The sequence below is a fragment of the Coenobita brevimanus genome, chromosome 77 (assembly GCF_032717465.1).
Source record: "Coenobita brevimanus isolate Jiangsu-jjx chromosome 77, ASM3271746v2, whole genome shotgun sequence".
NCBI lineage: Eukaryota > Metazoa > Arthropoda > Malacostraca > Decapoda > Coenobitidae > Coenobita > Coenobita brevimanus.
The window spans coordinates 7,835,335-7,856,095 of record NC_137030.1 but is presented as its reverse complement, the minus strand read 5'-3'; the positions used below and the strand labels follow the sequence as shown (position 1 = coordinate 7,856,095).

Here is a 20,761-nt window from a genome sequence, read left to right as displayed (position 1 = left end):
GTGTTACTGAACAATACAGAGCCCTCAAGAGCAACCTAATGATAGTTATTGATTTAGTATGTGGATGGACAAGAGTTCCACCAAGACATAAAGTAACTTGGTGGTAGGATGAGGGTATAGAAGCTGCAGTTAAGGAGAAAAGAAGGCTTTTCTGGGAATGGTTGGGAAGGGTGGTAACAGAGAAGGATACTTGGCTGCCAAGCGTAGGGCTAGAAAAGAGGTTTACAGGGCAAAGTCTGAGTCACGGAGACTTTTACTTAATAACCTAAATCATGTGGAAAGGAGGAATATGATATTTAAGGTGGCAAATCAGATGAAGAGGGAGAATAGGGATATTGTGAGTGAGCAGTGTGTGAAGAATGATGGGTTAGTGATGAATAGTGAAGATATTTAAGACGCGTGGAGAGACCATTACAGCTGGTTGTTGAATGAGGAGTTTGATTGGAACAGGGAAGGTTGGGAACCTGCAGATCCAGTGTTTGGCCCTTGGCCTTTGATTGATGCTGATACTGTGGGTGGGGCAATAGGCAGGATGCAGGTGGGGAAGGCAGCAGGTGTGTCTAGGTTGACCACTGAAATGTTTAAAGCCTCAGGAGATATAGGAGTGGTATTAGTCACTGACTTGATAAAAATGATTATACTGTATATGAGTGTGTTGTCCCAGATGATTGGCTGATGAGTGTAATTGTAAATGTGAACAAGAGGAAGGATGATTCCCTGAAAAGCAGAAATTATAGAGGCATAAAACTTTTAGACCAGATAATGACGGTAATGGAGAGAGTTCTAGGAGGAATGGTTAGAGAAAGAGTGAATACTGTTTAGATGCAGTTTGAGTTTATGTCCGGCAAAGAGACCATGATGCCATATTCATTGTTCGACAGCTTCAGGAGAAATATGTAGGAAAGAAAAAGGAACTGTACTTTGTTTTTGTTGATTTGGAGAAAGCCTTTGATAGAGTCCCTAGAGGGGTGGTGAAGTGGGCAATGAGAAAGCTTAGGATCAAGATAATGAAGGTAATGGACAAGATAGGGAAGGTAATGGAGAGAGTTCTTGAAGGTATGAATAGAGGAGTAAATATTGATTAGACGCAGTTTGAGTTTATGCCAGGCAAAGGGACCGCTGATGTCATATTCATTGTTCGACAGCTTCAGGAAAAATGTATAGGAAAGAAAAGGGAACTGTATTTTGTTTTTGTTGATTTGGAGAAGGACTTTGACAGAGTCCCAGGAGAGGTGGTGAAGTGGGCAATGAGAAACCATGAGATTGAGGAGTGGCAGGTTAGGGTGGTTATGGCCATGTATGTGGGTGCTCACACCCAGGTAAGGGTGAATGGAGATTTGAATGATGAGTTTTCTGTGAATGTGGGTGTGCACCAAGGGTCAGTCTTGACCCCCTTGTTCATCATGATACTTGAACCCTTCTCATGTGACTTCAGAAATGGACTCCAGTGGGAGATGTTGTATGCTGATGATTTGGTGTTGATTGCAGAGAATGACAGGGAAGTGGAGGACAGATTTAGGAAGTGGAGAAATGGTATGGGGCACAAGGGCTGAAGAGTAAATGCAGATAAAACAAAAGTGATGGTATCTACGGCTGGTGGCGATACTGTCAAAGAAGAGAGTGGCCATGTGTGATTTGCCACAAGAGCGTGGGAGGTACTGCAATTCCATCTTGTGCAGTGCCTGTGATAAGTGGGTGCATAAGTGATGTAATGGTATTAGAGGTAGACTGCAGGATATGCTGATTTCATGTGTGCGGTGTGTCAGGGAGAGCAGGTGGATCCTGTCAGGCTTGAAAGGATTGAACTTGCTGGTGAGTCTCTTGAGTGTGTGGAAGAATTTTGTTGTTTAGGAGACATGTTATGTAGTGGAGGTGGGGCTGGAGCTAGCCCTGTGGCTAGAGTGAGGAGTGGTTGGAAGAAGTTCAGGGAGCTGTTGTCTCTATGACACTGAGAGGGCTCTCCCTCCATGCTAAGGGATCTTTGTATGCAACATGTGTTAGGAGTGTAATGCTGTATGGTAGTGAGACTTGGGCAGTAAAGAAAGAGGATATTTGCAGGCTTGAAAGTACAGAAATGACAATGATTGGGTTGATGTGCAATATGTCCATGAGTGTGAGACCTGGGGGGGGTTGGTTTACAATGGATGAGTTGAGGGGTAAGATGGGACTGGAGTGTACTGGTGTTGTGATGAGTTGAGGTAGATTGAGATGATTTGGGCATGTGGAGAGGATGGTGGATGATAATTGGACGCAGAAAGTGAGAGACGTTAATGTTGGAGGTAGGGTTGTGAGAGGTAGACCGAAAAAGACCTGGGACTAGGTCATTGAGTGTGTCCTCAGGGATAAGGAACTGAATAGGGAAACTGCCAGAGATCGAGCAGCATGGAGAACCACTATTAAGTGACCAAGGCCGATGCATGCGTCTTGGAATCTTCAAAAACGAAGCGAAACAAAACAAAACTATCTGTCAGAAAATTGTTGTCTTGGGAATCACAGTAATAGTAGTTATAACCCCATGTTCATCTGAATGTGAACCCAGTGGACTGCAGACCAAAGCTACCCATTTTCAACAGTCCACCATCCTCCTTTCTTCCTGTTGTGATACATTTTGTGACAAGGCAGTTAAATTATTTAGTTTTATCAGTGCCATCACATGAAGGCATCCATCTGCAGCACATTGCCCTAGGAATGAATGCAAAAAGCAGCAGTGCATATTTAGAATCATAAATAACCTTGTAAAGTTACATTTGCCATTGATTGTATGTACCTGTATATCAAATCCACACTCCACAGAAAGAAGTATAGAGTTTTCTGTGTTACAGATTTTCAACTAGTGCCTATATAGGGCATCTCAGCTAATTGCTGCTGCAAAAGTACATGACCATGATATATTAAGTAAAAGTAAGTTGCCTGCATGTGAAAGAATCATTACTGTGTATAGATTTCTGTAGTTTTGGTAGAGTTTTCATTTTATTTGTTCCACCTCTTCGTAGCTCAGTTTCTTTTGTTATTTTTACCGGATCTTTCCTGTAATTTTCTTTGTTTTTTTAATGTGTCTCAACACTTTTCACACCCTTCCCTCTTTCCAGGCAAGGTTACCTTAGGCTGACAGAAGAGGAAGATGGAAGAGAGTGAAAATGGTTGAAACACATTAAAAGCTATTAGACAAAGATATTGGAAGCAATCCAGGAAGAAGTGAAAGAAGTTTAACAGTAAGAAAAAAGATGGACCAAATAAAATGAATTGAACCCAAGTTTCCACTACTCATTTTATTTTTAAGTGTCAGGTGAAGGCCTAACTAATGATTTTGTTGCAGGTGGCTGATATTCTTGTTATCAGATCTTAAAAGGAAATGACTCTTGACTCTGTCAGGTTTGTTGGTAATAACTGAGGGGTTGTTGGCTGCCATATAAGAAATAATATCAAGCAGTGTCATTGACAAAGCTCTTCTGCACAACAGAATCACTGGATTCCGGGATGATTAAAAATGCGAGTAAATATCTGTTTAAAACTGATTACCACAGCCCCTCACACATAGTTTTATACTGTAATGCTCAGTACTTGCATGTTCATCACAAGCTGCCATCTCTACCCCTTCATTCTGGTGATGCCATTGTTTGTTATATTCATGCAGCTGCCAGATGATTTTATTCAGTGTAAAAATGGTATCCCTTAGTGAAGGGGCCTAACGAAAGCTACATATTTGCACTCTGGTTTGAAAAGTCTGTTTTAAAGTGAAGCAGATCATTGGAAATTGCCAGAATAAAAGGAAAAATACATCCATGGGGTCAGTGGATAAATTTACTTTGGTGGTAAATGAAATAACTTGTGGAGTGAGTGGCATATGACTTAACCACTTGTGCCCAGTGACACATTTTCCTTATTTATTCATGCTGTGCTGTTGGAGAGGGGTGCCTTCTTGCAATGGCACTGATATAACCATCCTGCTCCACTCTCTGGTTATATAAATGTCTCAACTCACTCACTCCTTCTCTGTTCCCAAAAGGAGGATAGTAGACTGCAGGAGGAGGGCAGATTCAGTCTGCACTCCACTGGGTTCATGTTTCAGACGAACCTGATACTACTACTACTACTACCACCATTCATGCTATCTGAAAGTGTTTTATTCAGCTTAGGAGAGATTTTACTGAGTGACAAGCCAGTTGGTTTCCTGTACACCAGGAAACCATTTACTTCACTGGGTGGTAACCATATAACCAAATTTTGGCACGTGGTGGTTTATTGGGTAATTATTGTACTCCAATTGGAATGAGCTGGTCAAGGTTTATATCCAAGGGGTGGTTGGGGTTTATTGCTCACGTAATGCCACTCAGGGATGAGTGAGGCTGGTCACTCTCATCTTAAATGTCAGGACCAACTGCCTAGCCCCGGGATCCTACGCTCCTCATGGGGCAGTGTAGCATTGGATGATGGATGGATGGAGGAAAGATTTTCAGACTGAAGGAGTTAGGTATGGCTTTACCAACCCCGTCACTACTATAGATCTTTTGTAAGTAAAGTTCCTCAAAGGTAGCATGAACAGAATGAGAAATACATCATTGGAGTTTAGCCGTTAATATCTCATGTTTGTTCACACTGAGTGCTCTCATGCCACTGTTTGGTTTTGTCTTTTGCCACATGTGTTAGTGATCAACACAATTACATCAAGTTTGTTTCCTTTTTTATATACAGGGGGTGTTCTGTATTGTCCATTGCTTGCACCATGAAAGTGAGAGAGAGAGAGGGCGAGAGAACATTAATGCAAATCTAAATCAGTAGGAATCAGGTTAGTCAGATTCAACAGCTCACTTTCCCACCATATGTACATTGCACTCACTAGTGTTGCAAAATATACTTTCTTGAATAGCAATTTCATGATGCAAATATGTTCCTCTGCAAGGAGTCTCATGATTTTACCGAGAGTCTCATGAGCCCCAACAATGAGTGATCACATGCATATTTATCTCCACAGTCACTTGTTCATGACAATGGAGAGCTTGATTAGCTCCCACTGGGTTTTGAGGGCTTTGATGTTGAGGCATCAGGAAGTGATGGTGTGGGGGACTCAACAGTGGTGGCAGGGAGCGGTGAGGGGGCAGATGGTAACTAACCACCGCTCCCAGCCTTGGAACTCATCATCAAGCCTCATCAAGGAGTTGTCTATATGTCCTGTGTGTCAGTGTTAGTAAAATCATCAGTGTTACGGTTCAGTAATATATGTCTGATTAACTACTGCATATGTACTTTATAATAAGGATATAGTGTCATTAATGGGTAGCTAAGGGGGAATGAGGTGGCTGACCCCGTAACCAATTCCTGCGTATTACATGTAAAGTATAGGCACAAGTTTCGTTAATTTCGTTTCGCGATGCAATTGTGGTACCAGTTAGGCATGAAACTAGTGTGTGCACTGTGTTAGTGGCCAAATCGAGTCAGGATAAAAATACTATGATGGTGATGATGATGATAAATTTTTCTTAAACAGTTAGTGTTAGCATTGAAATGATGATGATGATGTCCGTTTATTTCATATATCCTCCCCTCCCCCTAGTAACTTCCGCCTGTCCTACTACCCTCATCGTGTGGAGCGTTTTGGGACCCTGCTTCAGGAGACATTTTGTGAAAAGGCATCTCATGTTGTGTATGGAGATTTCAAGCCACTGGGGGAGGTGACTGATCCTGCCTTCTATATACATGTGGTGAAGAAGCCAACGTAGGGTTAACTTCCCCTCAGGTATGGCTCATAAAATGAAAGGGGTCTGCCTGTTTAGCTGTCTGTGACTGTTGTTTTGTTTTGTTTTGTTTTTCTTTCTCCATTTTATTGATCTCAGTCTGTCATGTACATGATTAAGAAGTAAGCCAGGGCTCACTTCATTACAGATATGGCTCAAGATACAAAAGCTGCCTGTCTGTCTCTCTGTCCATCATTTTTTCTTGGTCTGCCTCATGTGTATATGTCTGTTTCTGTATGTGTGTTGTTCATCAATCTTCAATCTTTAGTGAGTAGACTGTAGCACCAGCTGATCAGGGTGGTACTCCTGAGGGGGATGGGAATGCTGGTGATAGGGAGAACTGGATCTCCTGTTTCATTAGCCATCAGAATATCCTGACTACCTCCCATTGTTGACCATTTCAGTGTGACACGAACATGGAGAGTAGGCCAACATACTCTCCCAAACACTCTTCCCTTTCCCATGCACAACTCTACATGCGCTTTCCTTATCACACAACGTACCCCACTGCAACGCAGGGGTTGATGCCAGCAAGGGCATGCGGCCAGAAAACTCTGTCCCTACTACCTAGTGGCGAACCTATTGAGGGGAGGTGTGACACAGCGCTGCCAGCGTAGCACCGTTTTTGAGACCGGGTTGAGATGGGTCTCAGATCTGTGCTAGAGACTACAGGGCATTGCTGTTCCCAGGCTGCTGCTTCCACTGAATGGAGAGGGCCTGAACCTGGGAGTAGCACCCCAGGAGGCTGTCCTATCAGTGGATGCATAATGGGGGCAGTTACAGTGCCAAGACATGCTTGGAAAGTGTCTCTCTAGCTGTCCTGTCAGGGTGTCCTGAGGCCACAGCCACTGGTCACAGCTGGTGGGCTATGGGTCCCAGGTACCAAGCCTGGACTCGGAACCATGCAGGTGGACAGGGCCTATGGTCTGTCTCTACCCTTTATTAAATTTTACTAAATGATAAAAAACAATGACAAAAAGTGCAAGCCTGAGGAAACAGTTCACCCAAGGGGATCAGAGTGGCATCTTGTAATGTGGGTAGTTTGAGGGGTGGAGCGGGGCAAGTAGCTTAGGCCATGAGTAGGTGGGTGGATGATGGCTGTGTACAGGAGGGTAGGTACAAGGTTGGATCACCCAGAGTAATTGTCAGGAGGGTTTGTAGATGTAAGCTATTTTGGCAGGAAAGTGCAGATGGATACAGTGGTGTGGGTGTGCTGGTTGAGGAAAAATGGGTGGAATGTCATGAATGTATTGAGGGTGAATGAAAGTATTATAACAGTGAAAATTTTGTTCAGTAGGCTCGCATTTCACATATATCGGTGTATGTTGCACAGGCTGACTCGTATGATGTAGAAAAGATAGATTCAGGGACAGCTTAATACGTGTGGTAAGTGGTATGGATGATGATGAGATTGTAGTTTTGGGTGGAGATTTAAATGGTCATGTGAGAGAAGCAACTCAGGGATATGAAAGGGGACCTGTGCACCTATAAGGGAAATATGGAAGTTGAAAAACCAAGCACTAATGTATGTCTTCTATAGGAAGATGACTAGAGTGGTGGCTGAACAGGGGGCTGGTGACAGAAGTGTTAATGAACAGCACAGAGCTCTGAAGAACATCCCCTGGGAGTAGTAGTAGTAGTAGTTGTTCCCTAGGCAGTCTGGTCGAACAGCCCTGAGTCCCTTAGGAAGGCCATGTCCGAGACCGGGCTTTCCCACAGAGCTCTCAAAGAGTGTATGTTGTGTTGCTGGCGTAGGTGATTGTGTGCAATGCAGTCTTCCATAATGTGCTTAATAGTATGGGGTGCTGTGTTCCATCCTGGACAGGCATCAGCAATGGAGTCATCCAGCCTCTTCTGGTAGCTTAAGAGGGCTGGATGGTGCCCACATCTCAGCCTGGCCAGGTGAACCCTGTCCTCACAAGGGAGATAGGATTCAGAAGGGTGGATGTCAGGAGGTCGTGCATACAGCTGTGTGTTGTCTTTAAGTGACTGAATGGAACGGCGAGTGATCTGAATGTGGATATGTTTCTGGAGGCTGGTCTGAGGGTGGTGTGGGGGGGGGGGAGATGACAGTATTTGTGCATGGTATCGTGTGCTGGGTGTTGTTTTGATGTTCCTTGGTGTGGGTGGATGTGCTGCCATGTAAAATAGTGGATGTTGTGGGTTTGTGGAGGCTGCAGGAAGAAACTGGGTGCCTTTCATGTCTAGGTGATCCTTGACTTTGAGGACTTTGGTTTCTTGATGTAGGTGGTCTATGGGTGTAGTAGCTGTGCAGCCTGTGATTATTTTTAGGGCCTTCTTCTGTATGGTCTGTAGAGTGTCGTAGTGTGTTTTGGTGAGGTTAGGAGCCCAGGCAGGGCTTCCATAATTCATCACTGAATGTATGTATTGTTTGTATACTGTGGTGGTTGTTTCTTTGTTGTGTCCAAATGTTGTATGGGCCAGCGACCTCAAGGCATTGAGTCTTGGTGTTATTTTATTTTTAATGTTTGTGATGTGTTGTTTGAATGACATTGATGTATTGCATGTTACACCAAGGATTTTGTGTGTGTGTGTGTGTGTGTGTGTGTGTGGTAAGGGAGTGTTGTTTATGGTGAGGTGTGGGATGTGATTGTGTTCTGCTGTCCAGTTTGTGAGAAGGGTCACTGTAGATTTGGCTGCGGCTATTTTGAGCTTGTTTATGGTGAACTATTCATGTAATGTGTTGAGGTAAGGTTGGACGATATGTGCAGCTGTGTTTTCATTTTGGTGCGTACATGTAGGTGTTATATCATCTGCATAGGAAGCTATGTGTATCTGTGGTGTGTGGGATGTGGGTATGTCATGCATGTATAGGTTAAAGAGTGTAGGGGACAAAGCAGATCCTTGGGGGATGCCATTTATAAAGTTTCTGATGTTAGAAGACTGAATGTTACATGTGCACATCTGCCTGCTAAGTAGTTTGCCAGCCATCTTTTTGTGTTATTGTGTATGTTTGTGTTGGGTATTTTGTTTGTGAGGTTGTGGTGGGGGATGGCATCAAAAGCTTTGCTAATGTCTAGTGTGATTAGGAGTGTTCTCTGTGGTGGCCTAGCTGAATTCATGCCATCGAAAACTCTCTGTGTAAGGTCTGTAAGAAGGGTGTTTGTGAAGTGTAGCGGCCTAAAGCCATGTTGTGATTGGGCTAGGGGAATGTGAGGTGTGACTAGTTGAAGTACCAGTTGTTCAGTGACTTTAGAGGGGGTGCAGAGGAGTGTGATAGGGCGGTGTGAGGAGGGTAATGTGGGGTCTTTGTTGGGTTTAGGGATAGTGATGATAATGCCATGCATCCAGATGTTGGGTACTATGTTGTGTGAGTAGCTGTAGTTTGGTATGTTGGTGAGTGCATGTATGCCGTGTGGTCCAAGGTGTTTAAGGTGAATGTTGCTTATGTTGTCTGGTCCACAGGCAGATGAGTGCTTGAGGTTGTTAATGATGTGCTTCGTCTGGTTGTAAGTGAAAGGTGCGTAGTCTAGGTCTGTGGGGAACTGTCTCTTACATTGGATGATACATCAGTCTTTGGGATGGGGGTTTAGATGGCTGACTTGTGAAAAGTGATTGATGAAAGTGTTTGCTTGTTGTTTGTGTAAGGGTATGGTGTCTGTTGTTGTGATGGCTGCGTGTGATTGCGTGGTGTTGCTGTTGGAAAGTGTGATGCTGTTTAGTGTTTTGTAGAGTTTGCTGATGTTTGTTTTGTGGTCAAGTGTTTGGAGGTAATTTTTCCAGTTTAGTGTTTGATATTTTATTGTTTATTTGAGTGTTGAGTTCTTGTATTTGTTGTACGGTGTCTTGTGCATGGGGTGTTGGGGAGTGTCGCAGTGTGTCCTGTTGTCTGATGAGGCCTTGAATTTCTGGTGTGAAGTTGGGGTTGTCTCTCTTTCTGTTGCCTCTAGGGATGTGTCTTTTGTCTGCTTTTTGTATAATTGTATTGAAAGTGTGCACAGCAGTGTTGATGTTTGTGATGGGTATTCTGTTTAGTGTTTCGAAATGTTGTTCTATTTCAGTTACAAAGGCCTCCCAGTTGGTTCTCTTATAATTAGTGTATGTGTGTTTGTGACCAGCTGGGGTGATTCTGGTTTTGGTAGTGATGATGATTGGGAGGTGATCAGAACCTAGGGTTTTGACCACTCTCCATGATGTAGTGGGGACGAGGTTTGGGGAGCTGAAGATGATGTCTGGAGATGATGGGAGGAAGAGGGCTTGGTGTGGGATATGCGTATGTTGGTCTAGATTGTTCAGTATGAAAAGATGTTCTGTCTGGGATTGTAGTACCAGCCCTCTGTTTGTGTCAGGGTTGTTGACATGCCAGGCCAACGACTTGGCGTTGAAATCATCACCCAGGATGATGTTGGGTATATTAGTGATGTGGTGTATCTGTGGAGAGTAATTGTGTGGTACTGTGGGGGATGACTGGGAGGGAATGTATGTGTTAGCGATTGTTATGTGTGATTTGTTACCAGTGCGTATTTTAATTGATTGTATTTCTGTTGAGTCCGGAAGTACAGCAGTGTGTGATTGAAAGGAAGGAGGTGTCATTGAGACTGATGTGGGTGAAAGCGAAATTTGAACGTGAGTTGTGGGTGTTTGTGAGTGCATATGGGCCTGGTAGTGAAAGGGATGAAGAAGAGAGGGAGTCTTTCTGGAGTGATGTTGATGAGTGTCTGCAGAGTTTTGGAGCGAATGTGAATGTGGTAATGATGGGAGATCTGAATGCTAGAGTGGGAAATGTAGCAGTTGAAGGTGTAGTTGGTATGCACGGTGTGCCTGGAAGAAATGAAAATGGGGAACGAATGATAGGGATGTGTGTTGAGCGAGAGATGGTGATTGGAAATATGCTGTTTGAGAAGAAAGATATTTATAAGTATACATGGGTGAGACAGGAGGGTGGAAGGGTTGTTGATAGAGCTTTGATAGACTATGTGGTTGTGTCTAGGAATGTAATAGGAAGATTGTTGGATGTGAGAGTTCTGAGAGGGGAGGGTGGAGGTATGTCTGACCACTACCTGGTGGAGGGAAAGTTAAGAGTAGGTAAGAGATGGGTGAGAGCTAGGAGGGTTAGGTGTGGCAGGGAGGTTTTGAAAGTGAGTGAGTTGAATAAAAGAGAGAAAAAGATAGAGTATCAGGAGAAATTGAAAGATGAGTGGAACGCAGTAAAAGATCAGGAAAATGGCAGTGTGGAGGAGGAATGGCAGTTGTTTAAGAGTGCTGTGGTGGGGCATGCAGAAGAGGTGTGTGGTGTGAGATGTGTGGGTGGTGGTGGTGGTGCGAGGAAGTAAGTATGGCTGTGGCTGAGAAGAGACGTGCATATGAAGTGTGGTTGCAGAGGAAGGATGAGATGTCATACGAAAGGTATAAGGAAAAGAGGAATAGGGCGAGAAGGGCTGTGCCTGATGCTAAAGTGGCAGCAGATGAGAGGTGGGGTAGGCGGCTGACAGAGAATTTTCAACAGATATAAGTCTGTTGAGTGTTGTAGTAAGGTGTATGGTAGAGTGTTAATTATGAGAGTTAGAGAGGGTACAGAGGGAGTGATTAGTGATGAGCAGTGTGGCTTAAGGAGAGGGAGGGGATGCGTTGATCAGGTGTTTGCTGTGAGACAAGTGTGTGAAAAGTATTTAGCGAAAGGCAAGGATGTGTTTTGGGCATTTATGGATTTAGAGAAAGCGTATGATAGAATTGATAGGGAGGCTTTGTGGACTGTTTTAAGATTGTATGGACTTGATGGTAGGTTACTAAAAGGGGTGAAAAGTTTTTATGTAAATAGTAGAGCATGTGTAAGAGTGGGAAATGCTGTGAGTGATTGGTTTCCCGTGAGAGTGGGGCTGCGGCAGGGATGTGTGATGTCGCCTTGGTTGTTTAATATTTACATGGAAGGTGTTGTAAGGGAGGTGAATGCAGGAGTTTTAGGTGGTCTGAGTCTGGTAAATGTTGATGGTGGAGATTGGAATCTGAAGCAGCTGATGTTTGCAGATGATACTGCACTGGTGACTGATTCAGAGGAGAGATTGAGACAGTTGGTAGAGGAGTTTGGAAGGGTGTGTGAAAGTAGGAATTTGAAAGTAAATGAGAATATGAGTAAAGTGATGAAGTGTACGAGGTTGATAGATGGTAGGGGGATGAATATAGTTTTGAATGGTGAGTTGCTTGAGGAGGTAGATTGTTTTAAATATCTAGGGTCACATGTTGCTGTGGATGGAAGAATAGATGCAGAAGTGAAGTTTAGAATAAATGAAGTTGGAAAGGTGCTGGGAGGAATGAAAAAAGTGTTTAAATGTCGTTCGCTTAGAATGGATGTAAAGAGAAGGCTGTATGAGGGTGTTGTGGTACCGACTGCATTATATGGGGCTGAAACATGGAATATGGGTGTAGCAGAGAGGAAAAGTTTGAATGTAATGGAGATGAGGTGTCTGAGAAGTATGTGTGGAGTGACGCGTATGGATCGGGTACGACATGATGAAGTGCGAAGGAGAACTGGAGTTGTTGGGGAGATGGCTGGTAGAGTTGAGCAGAGGGTGTTGCGATGGTTTGGGCATATGGAGAGAATGGATAATGAGCGATTGGTGAAAAAGATAACTAGATCTGATGTGAGAGGTGTAAGGCTGAGAGGAAGACCACGAATAGGATGGATGGACAGTGTGAAGAGAGCGCTGGATGCGAGAGGGATGTCTGTTGAGCAAGGAAGAGTGGCTGTGCGTGACAGAAATAAATGGAGAGAAATTGTGAATAAATAAGTGATGACGCAGCCCTGAGGGGATATTCTCCCGCATTTGGTCTGATCAGCTAGTCAGGTCAGGTGCAGGTAAGGGGATGGGTCTGTTATGATGTGGCAGGGGTAAACCAGTTCTGCTGTCGGGCCCTGCTGCGGATGTCACTGATTGCATTGCGCAGTTGACCTTTGTGCGGTGTGGTGCGGTGAGGATCTGTCCGTTCTTCCCTTTGGGGCTAAGATGTGAATGAATGTGTTTGAATGGATGAGTAAATGGGGAGTGTGTCGTCCTGTCTCGGCTACCTCCCTTTCCTTGGGGGAAGCAGCCTAGGTATATAGATAGATAGATAGATGAGAAAATGTTTTGGAAGGAGGTGAAAAGGGTGCGAAAGGGAGAGTCTGGGAAGGAAGAACGAGTAAAAGCAGAGGATGGAAGGATGTTAATTGAGATGGATGCAGTAAGGAAGAGATGGGCAGAGTATTTTGAAAGATTGTTAAATGTAGAGGAGGAAAGAGTGGCTGAGATTGTGGCGGATGGAAGGGTGCAAGGAATGATTGTGTTGGGAGAGTTGAATGATTCTTTGATCACGAAGGAGGAAGTGGAGAAGGCAGTAAAGGAGATGAAAACAGGGAAAGCTGCAGGTATGGATGGGTGTGCTGTGGAATGCCTGAAGGGTGGTGGAGGGACTATTGTTGACTGGTTAGTAAGATTGTTGAGTGTTTGCTTTGTGAAAGGTATGGTGCCAGTAGACTGGGCAAGTGCTTGTGTGGTCCCGTTGTGTAAAGGCAGGGGCAATAAATATGAATGTACTAGCTTTTGGGGTATAAGTCTGTTGACTGTTGTAGGTAAGGTTTATGGTAGAGTGTTAATTATGAGAGTTAGAGAGGGTACAGAGGGAGTGATTGGTGATGAGCAGTGTGGCTTTAGGAAAGGGAGGGGATGCGTGGATCAGGTGTTTGCTGTGAGACAAGTGTGTGAAAAGTATTTAGCGAAAGGCAAGGATATGTTTTGGGCATTCATGGATTTAGAGAAAGTGTATGATAGAATTGATAGGGAGGCTTTGTGGACTGTTTTAAGATTGTATGGACTTGATGGTAGGTTACTAAAAGGGGTGAAAAGTTTTTATGTAAATAGTAGAGCATGTGTAAGAGTGGGAAATGCTGTGAGTGATTGGTTTCCCGTGAGAGTGGGGCTGTGACAGGGATGTGTGATGTCGCCTTGGTTGTTTAATATTTACATGGATGGTGTTGTAAGGGAGGTGAATTCAAGAGTTTTAGGTGGAGGTCTGAGTCTGGTGAATGTTGATGGTGGAGAGTGGAATCTGAAGCAGCTGCTGTTTGCAGATGATGCTGCACTGGTGGCTGATTCAGAGGAGAGATTGAGACAGTTGGTAGAGGAGTTTGGAAGGGTGTGTGAAAGGAGGAAATTGAAAGTAAATGAGAATTAGAGTAAAGTGATGCAGTGTACGAGGTTGGTAGATGGTAGGGGGATGAATATAGTTTTGAATGGTGAGCTGCTTGGGGAGGTAGATTGTTTTAAATATCTAGGGTCACATATTGCTGTGGATGGAAGAATAGATGCAGAAGTGAAGTTTAGAATAAATGAAGTAGGAAAGGTGCTGGGAGGAATGAAAAAAGTGTTTAAATGTCGTTCGCTTAGAATGGATGTAAAGAGAAGGCTGTATGAGGGTGTTGTGGTACTGACTGCGTTATATGGGGCTGAAACTTGGAATATGGGTGTAGCAGAGAGGAAAAGTTTGAATGTAATGGAGATGAGGTGTCTGAGGAGTGTGTGGAGTGACTCGTATGGATCGAGTGCGAAATGATGAAGTGCGAAGGAGAACTGGAGTTGTTGGGGAGATGGCTGGTAGAGTTGAGCAGAGGGTGTTGCGATGGTTTGGGCATATGGAGAGAATGGATAATGAGCGATTGGTGAAAAAGATAACTAGATCTGATGTGAGAGGTGTAAGGCTGAGAGGAAGACCACGAATAGGATGGGTGGACAGTGTGAAGAGAGCGCTGGATGCGAGAGGGATGTCTGTTGAACAAGGAAGAGTGGCTGTGCGTGACAGAAATAAATGGAGGGAAATTGTGAATGAATAAGTGATGACGCAGCCCTGAGGGGATATTCTCCCGTATTTGGTCTGATCAGCTAGTCAGGTCAGGTGCGGGTAAGGGGATGGGTCTGTTATGATGTGGCAGGGGTAAACCAGCCCTGCTGTCGGGCCCTGCTGCGGATGTCACTGATTGCATTGCGCAGTTGACCTTTGTGCGGTGTTGTGCGGTGAGGATCTGTCCGTTCTCCCCTTTGGGGCTAAGATGTGAATGTGTTTGAATGGATGAGTAAATGGGGAGTGTGTCATCCTGTCTCGGCTGCCTCCCTTTCCTTGGGGGAAGCAGCCTAGGTATATAGAGAGATAGATTTCTGTTGTGGCGTCATGTGGGGGGAGGAGTGACTTTGTGTGTGCACAAGTATCTTCAAAGTTGATGGATTTGTGTACCAGGATGATGAGTCCACCACCACTGCAGTTGGCCTGGTCTTGTCGAATGGTGGTGAAGTTGTGAAATGTCGGTGTTTTCTGTGCTCTGTGTAGTTTTGTTTCTTGTAAGATGGCAGTGTGTATGTTCTGTTGTTTGATGAATTGTGTGAGTTCTTGTTTTTTGGTGTTTATGCCATCTATTTTTAACTGAAGGATGTTTATGTTGTGTGTGCGATGTGTGTTGGCTGCTGCAGCATGGGGGGATGTGGTGTGGGTGGAGGGGAAGGAGTAGGGGGAAGTTGTGATGGAGGTAAGCGTTGAGGTGGATTAGGGTGGGTAGGAATGGGAGGAGTTGGGGGACTGGATGGTGTGGGAAGGATCAATGGGTTTGGCTGTGGAGGTGTGAAGGAAGTAGGAGTAGGATTGGTAGGGGGGTTGGTGGGTGGAGGGAAGGAGCATAAGGAGCAGGTCCAGGTGTTTGTGTAATGTTTTCTGGATGCAAGTGTTGTGCATGTGTAATGGGTCCAGTTCTTGCAGGAGTTGCACTGAACTGAACCCTTTGTCTGTCGGCTCGACGTGTTAGGTTTTGAGCATGTTGGACTATGTATTTGTTGGTGGGTCCTGGATTGCCAGGCCGACGACTTGGCGTTGAAATCACCACCCAGGATGATGTTGGGTATGTTAGTGATGTGGTGTATCTGTGGAGAGTAATTGTGTGGTACTGTGGGGGACGATTGGGGGGGAATGTATGTGTTAGCGATTGTTATGTGTGATTTGTATCTGCAAAGTTGATGGATTTGTGTACCAGGATGATGAGTCCACCACCACTGCAGTTGGCCCGGTCTTGTCGAATGGTGGTGAAGTTATGAAATGTCGGTGTTTTCTGTGTTCTGTGAAGTTTTGTTTCTTGTAAGATGGCAATGTGTATGTTCTGTTGTTTGATGAATTGTGAGTTCTTGTTTTTTGGTATTTATCCCATCTGTGTTTAACTGAAGGATGTTTATGTTGTGTGTGTGATGTGTGTTGGCTGCTGCAGCACGGGGAGGAGGTGGTGTGGGTGGAGGGAGAGGGGTAGGAGGAGGTTGTGATGGAGGTAAGGGTTGAGGTGGATTAGGGTGGGTTGGAATGGGAGGAGTTGGGGGACTGGATGGTGTGGGAATTATCGGTGCGTTTGGCTGTGGAGGTGTGAAGGAAGTAGGAGTAGGATTGGTAGGAGGATTGGTGGGTGGAAGGAAGGAGCATAAGGAGCAGGTCCAGGTGTTTGTGTAATGTTTTCTGGATGCAAGTGTTGTGCAGGTGGACTCATCACCCTGGTACACAAATGGATGGTGATTTCAACACCAAGTCGTCGGCCTGGCATGTCAACAACCCTGACACTGACAGAGGGCTGGTACTACAATCCCAGACAGATCATCTTTTCATACTGAACAATCCAGGAGTTATTGATGCACTGTGTGAATAGACAAGAGGGCTTTCAAGATGAGGGTATAGATGCTGCAGTTAAGGAGAGAAGAAATCTTTTCTGGGAATGGAAAAGAGGTGATAACAAAGAGGAATACTTGGCTGCCAAGTGTAGGACTAGAAAAGAGGCATATAGGACAAAGTCTGAGTCTCAGAGTCTTTTACTGGATAACCTAAATAGTGATGAAAGGAAGAATATGATATATAAGGTGACAAATCTGATGAAGAAGGAAAGCAGGGGTATCATTGGTGAGCAGTGTATGAAGAATGAAGAAAAGGTAGTGGTGAACAGTGAGGATATTAAATACATCTGGAGAGAGCATTATAACTGGTTGTTGAATGAGGAGTTTGGAACAGGGAAGGTTTGGAGTCAGCAGATTCAGTGTTTGGCCTTAGGCCTTTAATTGATGCTGCTACTGTGAGCAGGGCAATAGGCAGGATTCAGTTGGAGAAGGCAGCAGGTGTGCCTAGGTTGACTGCTGAAATGCTGAAAGCCTCAGGAGATATAGTAGTTGGGTTAGTTACCGATTTGATAAAAACAGTTACGTATGAATGCATTGTCCTAGATGAATGACTAAAGAGTGTGATTGTAAATGTGTACAAGGTGAAGGGTGATACCCTGGAAAGAGGAAATATTAGAGACATTAAACTTTTCAACCAGATAATGAAGAGAGTCCTAGAAGGTATGATTAAAGAAAGAGTGAATATTGATGAGATGCAGTTTGGGTTTATATCCGGCAGTGGGACCACTGATGCAATATTCATCGTTCAACAGCTTTGTGAAAAATATATAGGAAAGAAAGGGGATCTGTACTTTGTTTTTGTTGACTTGGAGAAGGCCTTTGACAGAGTCTCCAGGGAGGTGAAGTGGGCAATGAGAAAGTTTGGGATCGAGGAGTGGCTGGTTAAAGTGGTTGTGGCTATGTGTGTGGGTGCTTGCACCCAGGTGAGAGTGAATGGAGATTAAGGTGATGAGTTTTCCATGAATGCTGGTGTGCATCAGGGGTCAGTCTTGAGCCCCTTGCTATTTACTTGAAGCCCTGTCACATGACTTCAGAAGTGGACTCCCGTGGGAGATGTTGTTTGCTGATGATTTGGTGTTGACTACAAAGAATGAAAGGGAGGTGGAGGAAAGATTTAGGAAGTGGAGAGATGGTATGGTGCACAAGGACTTGAGAGTACATGCAATTAAAACAAAGGTGATAATATCTATGGCTGGTGGTGGTACTGTCAAAGAAGAGGGAGAATGGCTATGTGCAGTTTACCACATTGGCATGGGAAGCAATTCCATCTTGTGCAATATATGTGATAAGTGGGTGCATAGGAGACATCATGGTATTAGAGATGAAATGCGAAATAATGCTGATTTCATGTGTGCGGTGTATTGGGGAGAGCACATGGAGATTCTCATTCATGAGAAGATTGATTTTGCTGGTCAGTCTCTTGAGTGTGTGGAAGAGTTTGATTACTTGGGAGACATGTTATGTGCTGGAGGTGGGACAGGAGCTAGCTCTGTGGCTAGAATGAAGAGTGGTTGGAAAAAGTTCAGGGAGCTGTTGCCTCTCCTGACACTGAGAGGGCTCTCCCTCAGTGCTGAGGGATCTTTGTATGCAGTATGTATTAGGAGTGTAATGCTATATGGTAGTGAGATATCGGCAGTAAAGGAAGAGGATATTCATAGGCTCAGATGTACAGAAATGACATTAATTAGGTGGGTGTACAGTGCGTCCTTGAACGCGAGGCCTCGGGGACATGGTTTACGATGGAATAGTTGAGAGGAAGGATGGAGCTAGAGCATACTGATGTTGTGATGAGGAGAGGTAGATTGAGATGGTTTGGGTGTGTGGAGAGGATGGGAAATGACAAAGAAGTGTGAACTTTGGGGATGAGGTTGTGAGAGGCAGGCCAAAAAAGACTGAGACAAGGTCATAGAGTGTGACCTTGGGGATAAGGGACTGAATAGGGAGGCTGCCAGAGATCAAGCAGCATGAAGAGTTGCCATTAGGTGGCCAAGGTCTACGCATGCATGTTGGAGCCTTTGTAAATGAAATAAAACTGAACTACTGTCATACACTTGATTGAGAAGCCAACTTAAGGCTATCCTTTTGTCTAGTAAAGCTCAGAAAATCTTTCTGTCTGTTTATCTGTCTTTGTCCTTTTTATTATTTTTGTCCACTTAATGTGCCATTTTATATATGTATATGGATATCATGGTGAAGAAGGTATTTATAATATGAGTGTGAAGATAGGAGGAGGTGTGGTAGGCCAGGAAGAGGATGAATGAGTAGGAAAGTGAGATATGGATTTTTGGAGGTTAGGAAACTGACAAGAGACTGAATTGATTAGATGAACTGTGTATGGAGAAGCATATGACAGTAGTATAGCACTCAAACTTTTTTAACTTGATAGTTGATGGATTGATTTTATCAAGTAGGTAATTGTGGAGTATGTCTAAAAAAAAAATACCTAAAAAATATATGTACATGATCAAGCCTGTGAGGTGAAGCCAGGATTCAGGAGCTTGTGTGTAAGATTGGCCTTTGTACTGGGCATGCTCTTGATAGTTCTCTCACTTTCATACTTTCACATTCCTAGTATCTTGACCCCATCATCTGGTGGGGGGGTGGGGGGGGATGGCAAGGATGCCAGGATGATGATGTTGATAATGATGATGTATAAGAGGTTGTGAGAAAGGTCAGTAGTGGGAGTTGTAGAAAGTGGGTGGGTCTGGTGATGATTGGTGAAGAGTGGAGTTCGATGTATGCGGATGTGCTGCTGGTATATATTGAACTGGCTCTGAAGAGTGGAGTTTGATGTATGCAGATGTGCTGGTGGTATATATTGAACAGGCTCTTTCCATCACAACAACAGACACCATACCCTCAAACAAACAACAAGCAAACACTCTCAACAATCACTTTTCACAAGTCAGCCATCTAACCCCCCATCCGGAAGACCGAAATATCATCAGACGTAAGAGACAGTTCCCCACAGAACCAGACTACGCACCTTTCACTCACAGCCAGACGAAGCACATCATTAACAACCTCAAGCATTCATCTGCCTGTGAACCAGACAACATATGCAACATTCACCTTAACCCCTTAACCGCCGGGCATCACTTTCGTGATGCTTGGGAGCAAGGGATCATACCGCGGGGCATCACTTCTGCGATTCTGTGTTATTTTGAATTCGCCCGGGCTTTCAAGTGGTAGCTTGTATCATCTATCAGTACTGCCAATGTCCAACACTAGTCAGCACTCCTAATCTCATCTGTACTCCCATCCATTAATGACAATTTTGCCATTTCTCCCCGTTCTTGACTCCCCTCCCTACCTTCCCTCCATTACCCTCTCCTCTCGCCTGCCCGGCCGTGCTACGCTAAGTAAATCTTCCCTGGAATTTTCCACTGATTTCATCCATTGAAATAAGCCCTATGCCCTATTCTTATACCAAATAATATATACCAAAAAGAAATAAGGTAAGTGAGAGTGCCATACACCTGGAATTGGCTAATTATCACCTGACAACACCTCATGTGCACTCGTTTGCTAATTTTCGCTGTTTATTTCCCCTTGAAATATGCCGTATAATCTATTCTCGTACTAAAAATACATATAAGGAGGGAAGGGAGAAGCCTAAATGATATTTACATTCACCTGGAACTACGTAATTTATAATGTATTGTCTAGATTTCCTGCCAATCATTTCACTGCTATATATTAGCAGCTGTCAAGAGGCTGACGTTGGCAGTAATGTATTTCCCTAGGTAGGCCACCCCGGCCCACCCCTATCAGTTCACTGTCATCTTCCAAGGTAAAGGTACGTCTGTTTGCTCTTGCTAACTTCCGCCAGTTTTTAGCTCCATGCAAAGGGCCCTGTGACCTTTACCCCCTACTAAACCTCGTGTGGAAAGAGGTAAAGGGCTGACAATTGAAAGAGAGTGACTACGATCTTTCTGTTGAGAAAAACAGTGCAAGTGGAATTGTAAATAATGTGTAAACAGCAAGTGAAAGCAATGAATATAAATATAAGTGAACAGTGGAAAATAGTTTTATAAGTTACTTCAAGTGACAGTGCATAACACACTGTAAATAAAATAGAAATGTAAATAATGTAAATAAAATAGAGAATGTAAATAGAAATGTAAATGAGTAGTATTATAAGAATACGAGTATACAGTATATACTAGGAGTAATGAAAGTGAAAGTTTCACTCTAGCATGTCTGAATACTATGAGTTATGAGAGTGAAGGTGAAAGTGACATTCACTCTCAATGCTAGTATACAGGACGAGAAAGTGAATGCTACTTATTTTACTGAAAGAAATTGAATGCCTACAGTGACAATAAACTACTATTACTGAAG

At 44.0% G+C, this 20,761-nt stretch overlaps 1 protein-coding gene across 1 annotated transcript in view; it reads left to right on the top strand.

The window, feature by feature from the left end:
• The window catches only part of Gnmt (Glycine N-methyltransferase), a 135,887-nt gene that overhangs the window by 97,927 nt on the left and 17,199 nt on the right, over positions 1-20,761 (top strand). The window contains exon 7 of the mRNA XM_080279220.1: positions 5,552-5,734. Coding sequence (XP_080135346.1) covers positions 5,552-5,717 — 166 coding nt within the window. The 3' untranslated portion in view covers positions 5,718-5,734. The remainder of the gene's footprint in view (positions 1-5,551; positions 5,735-20,761) is intronic.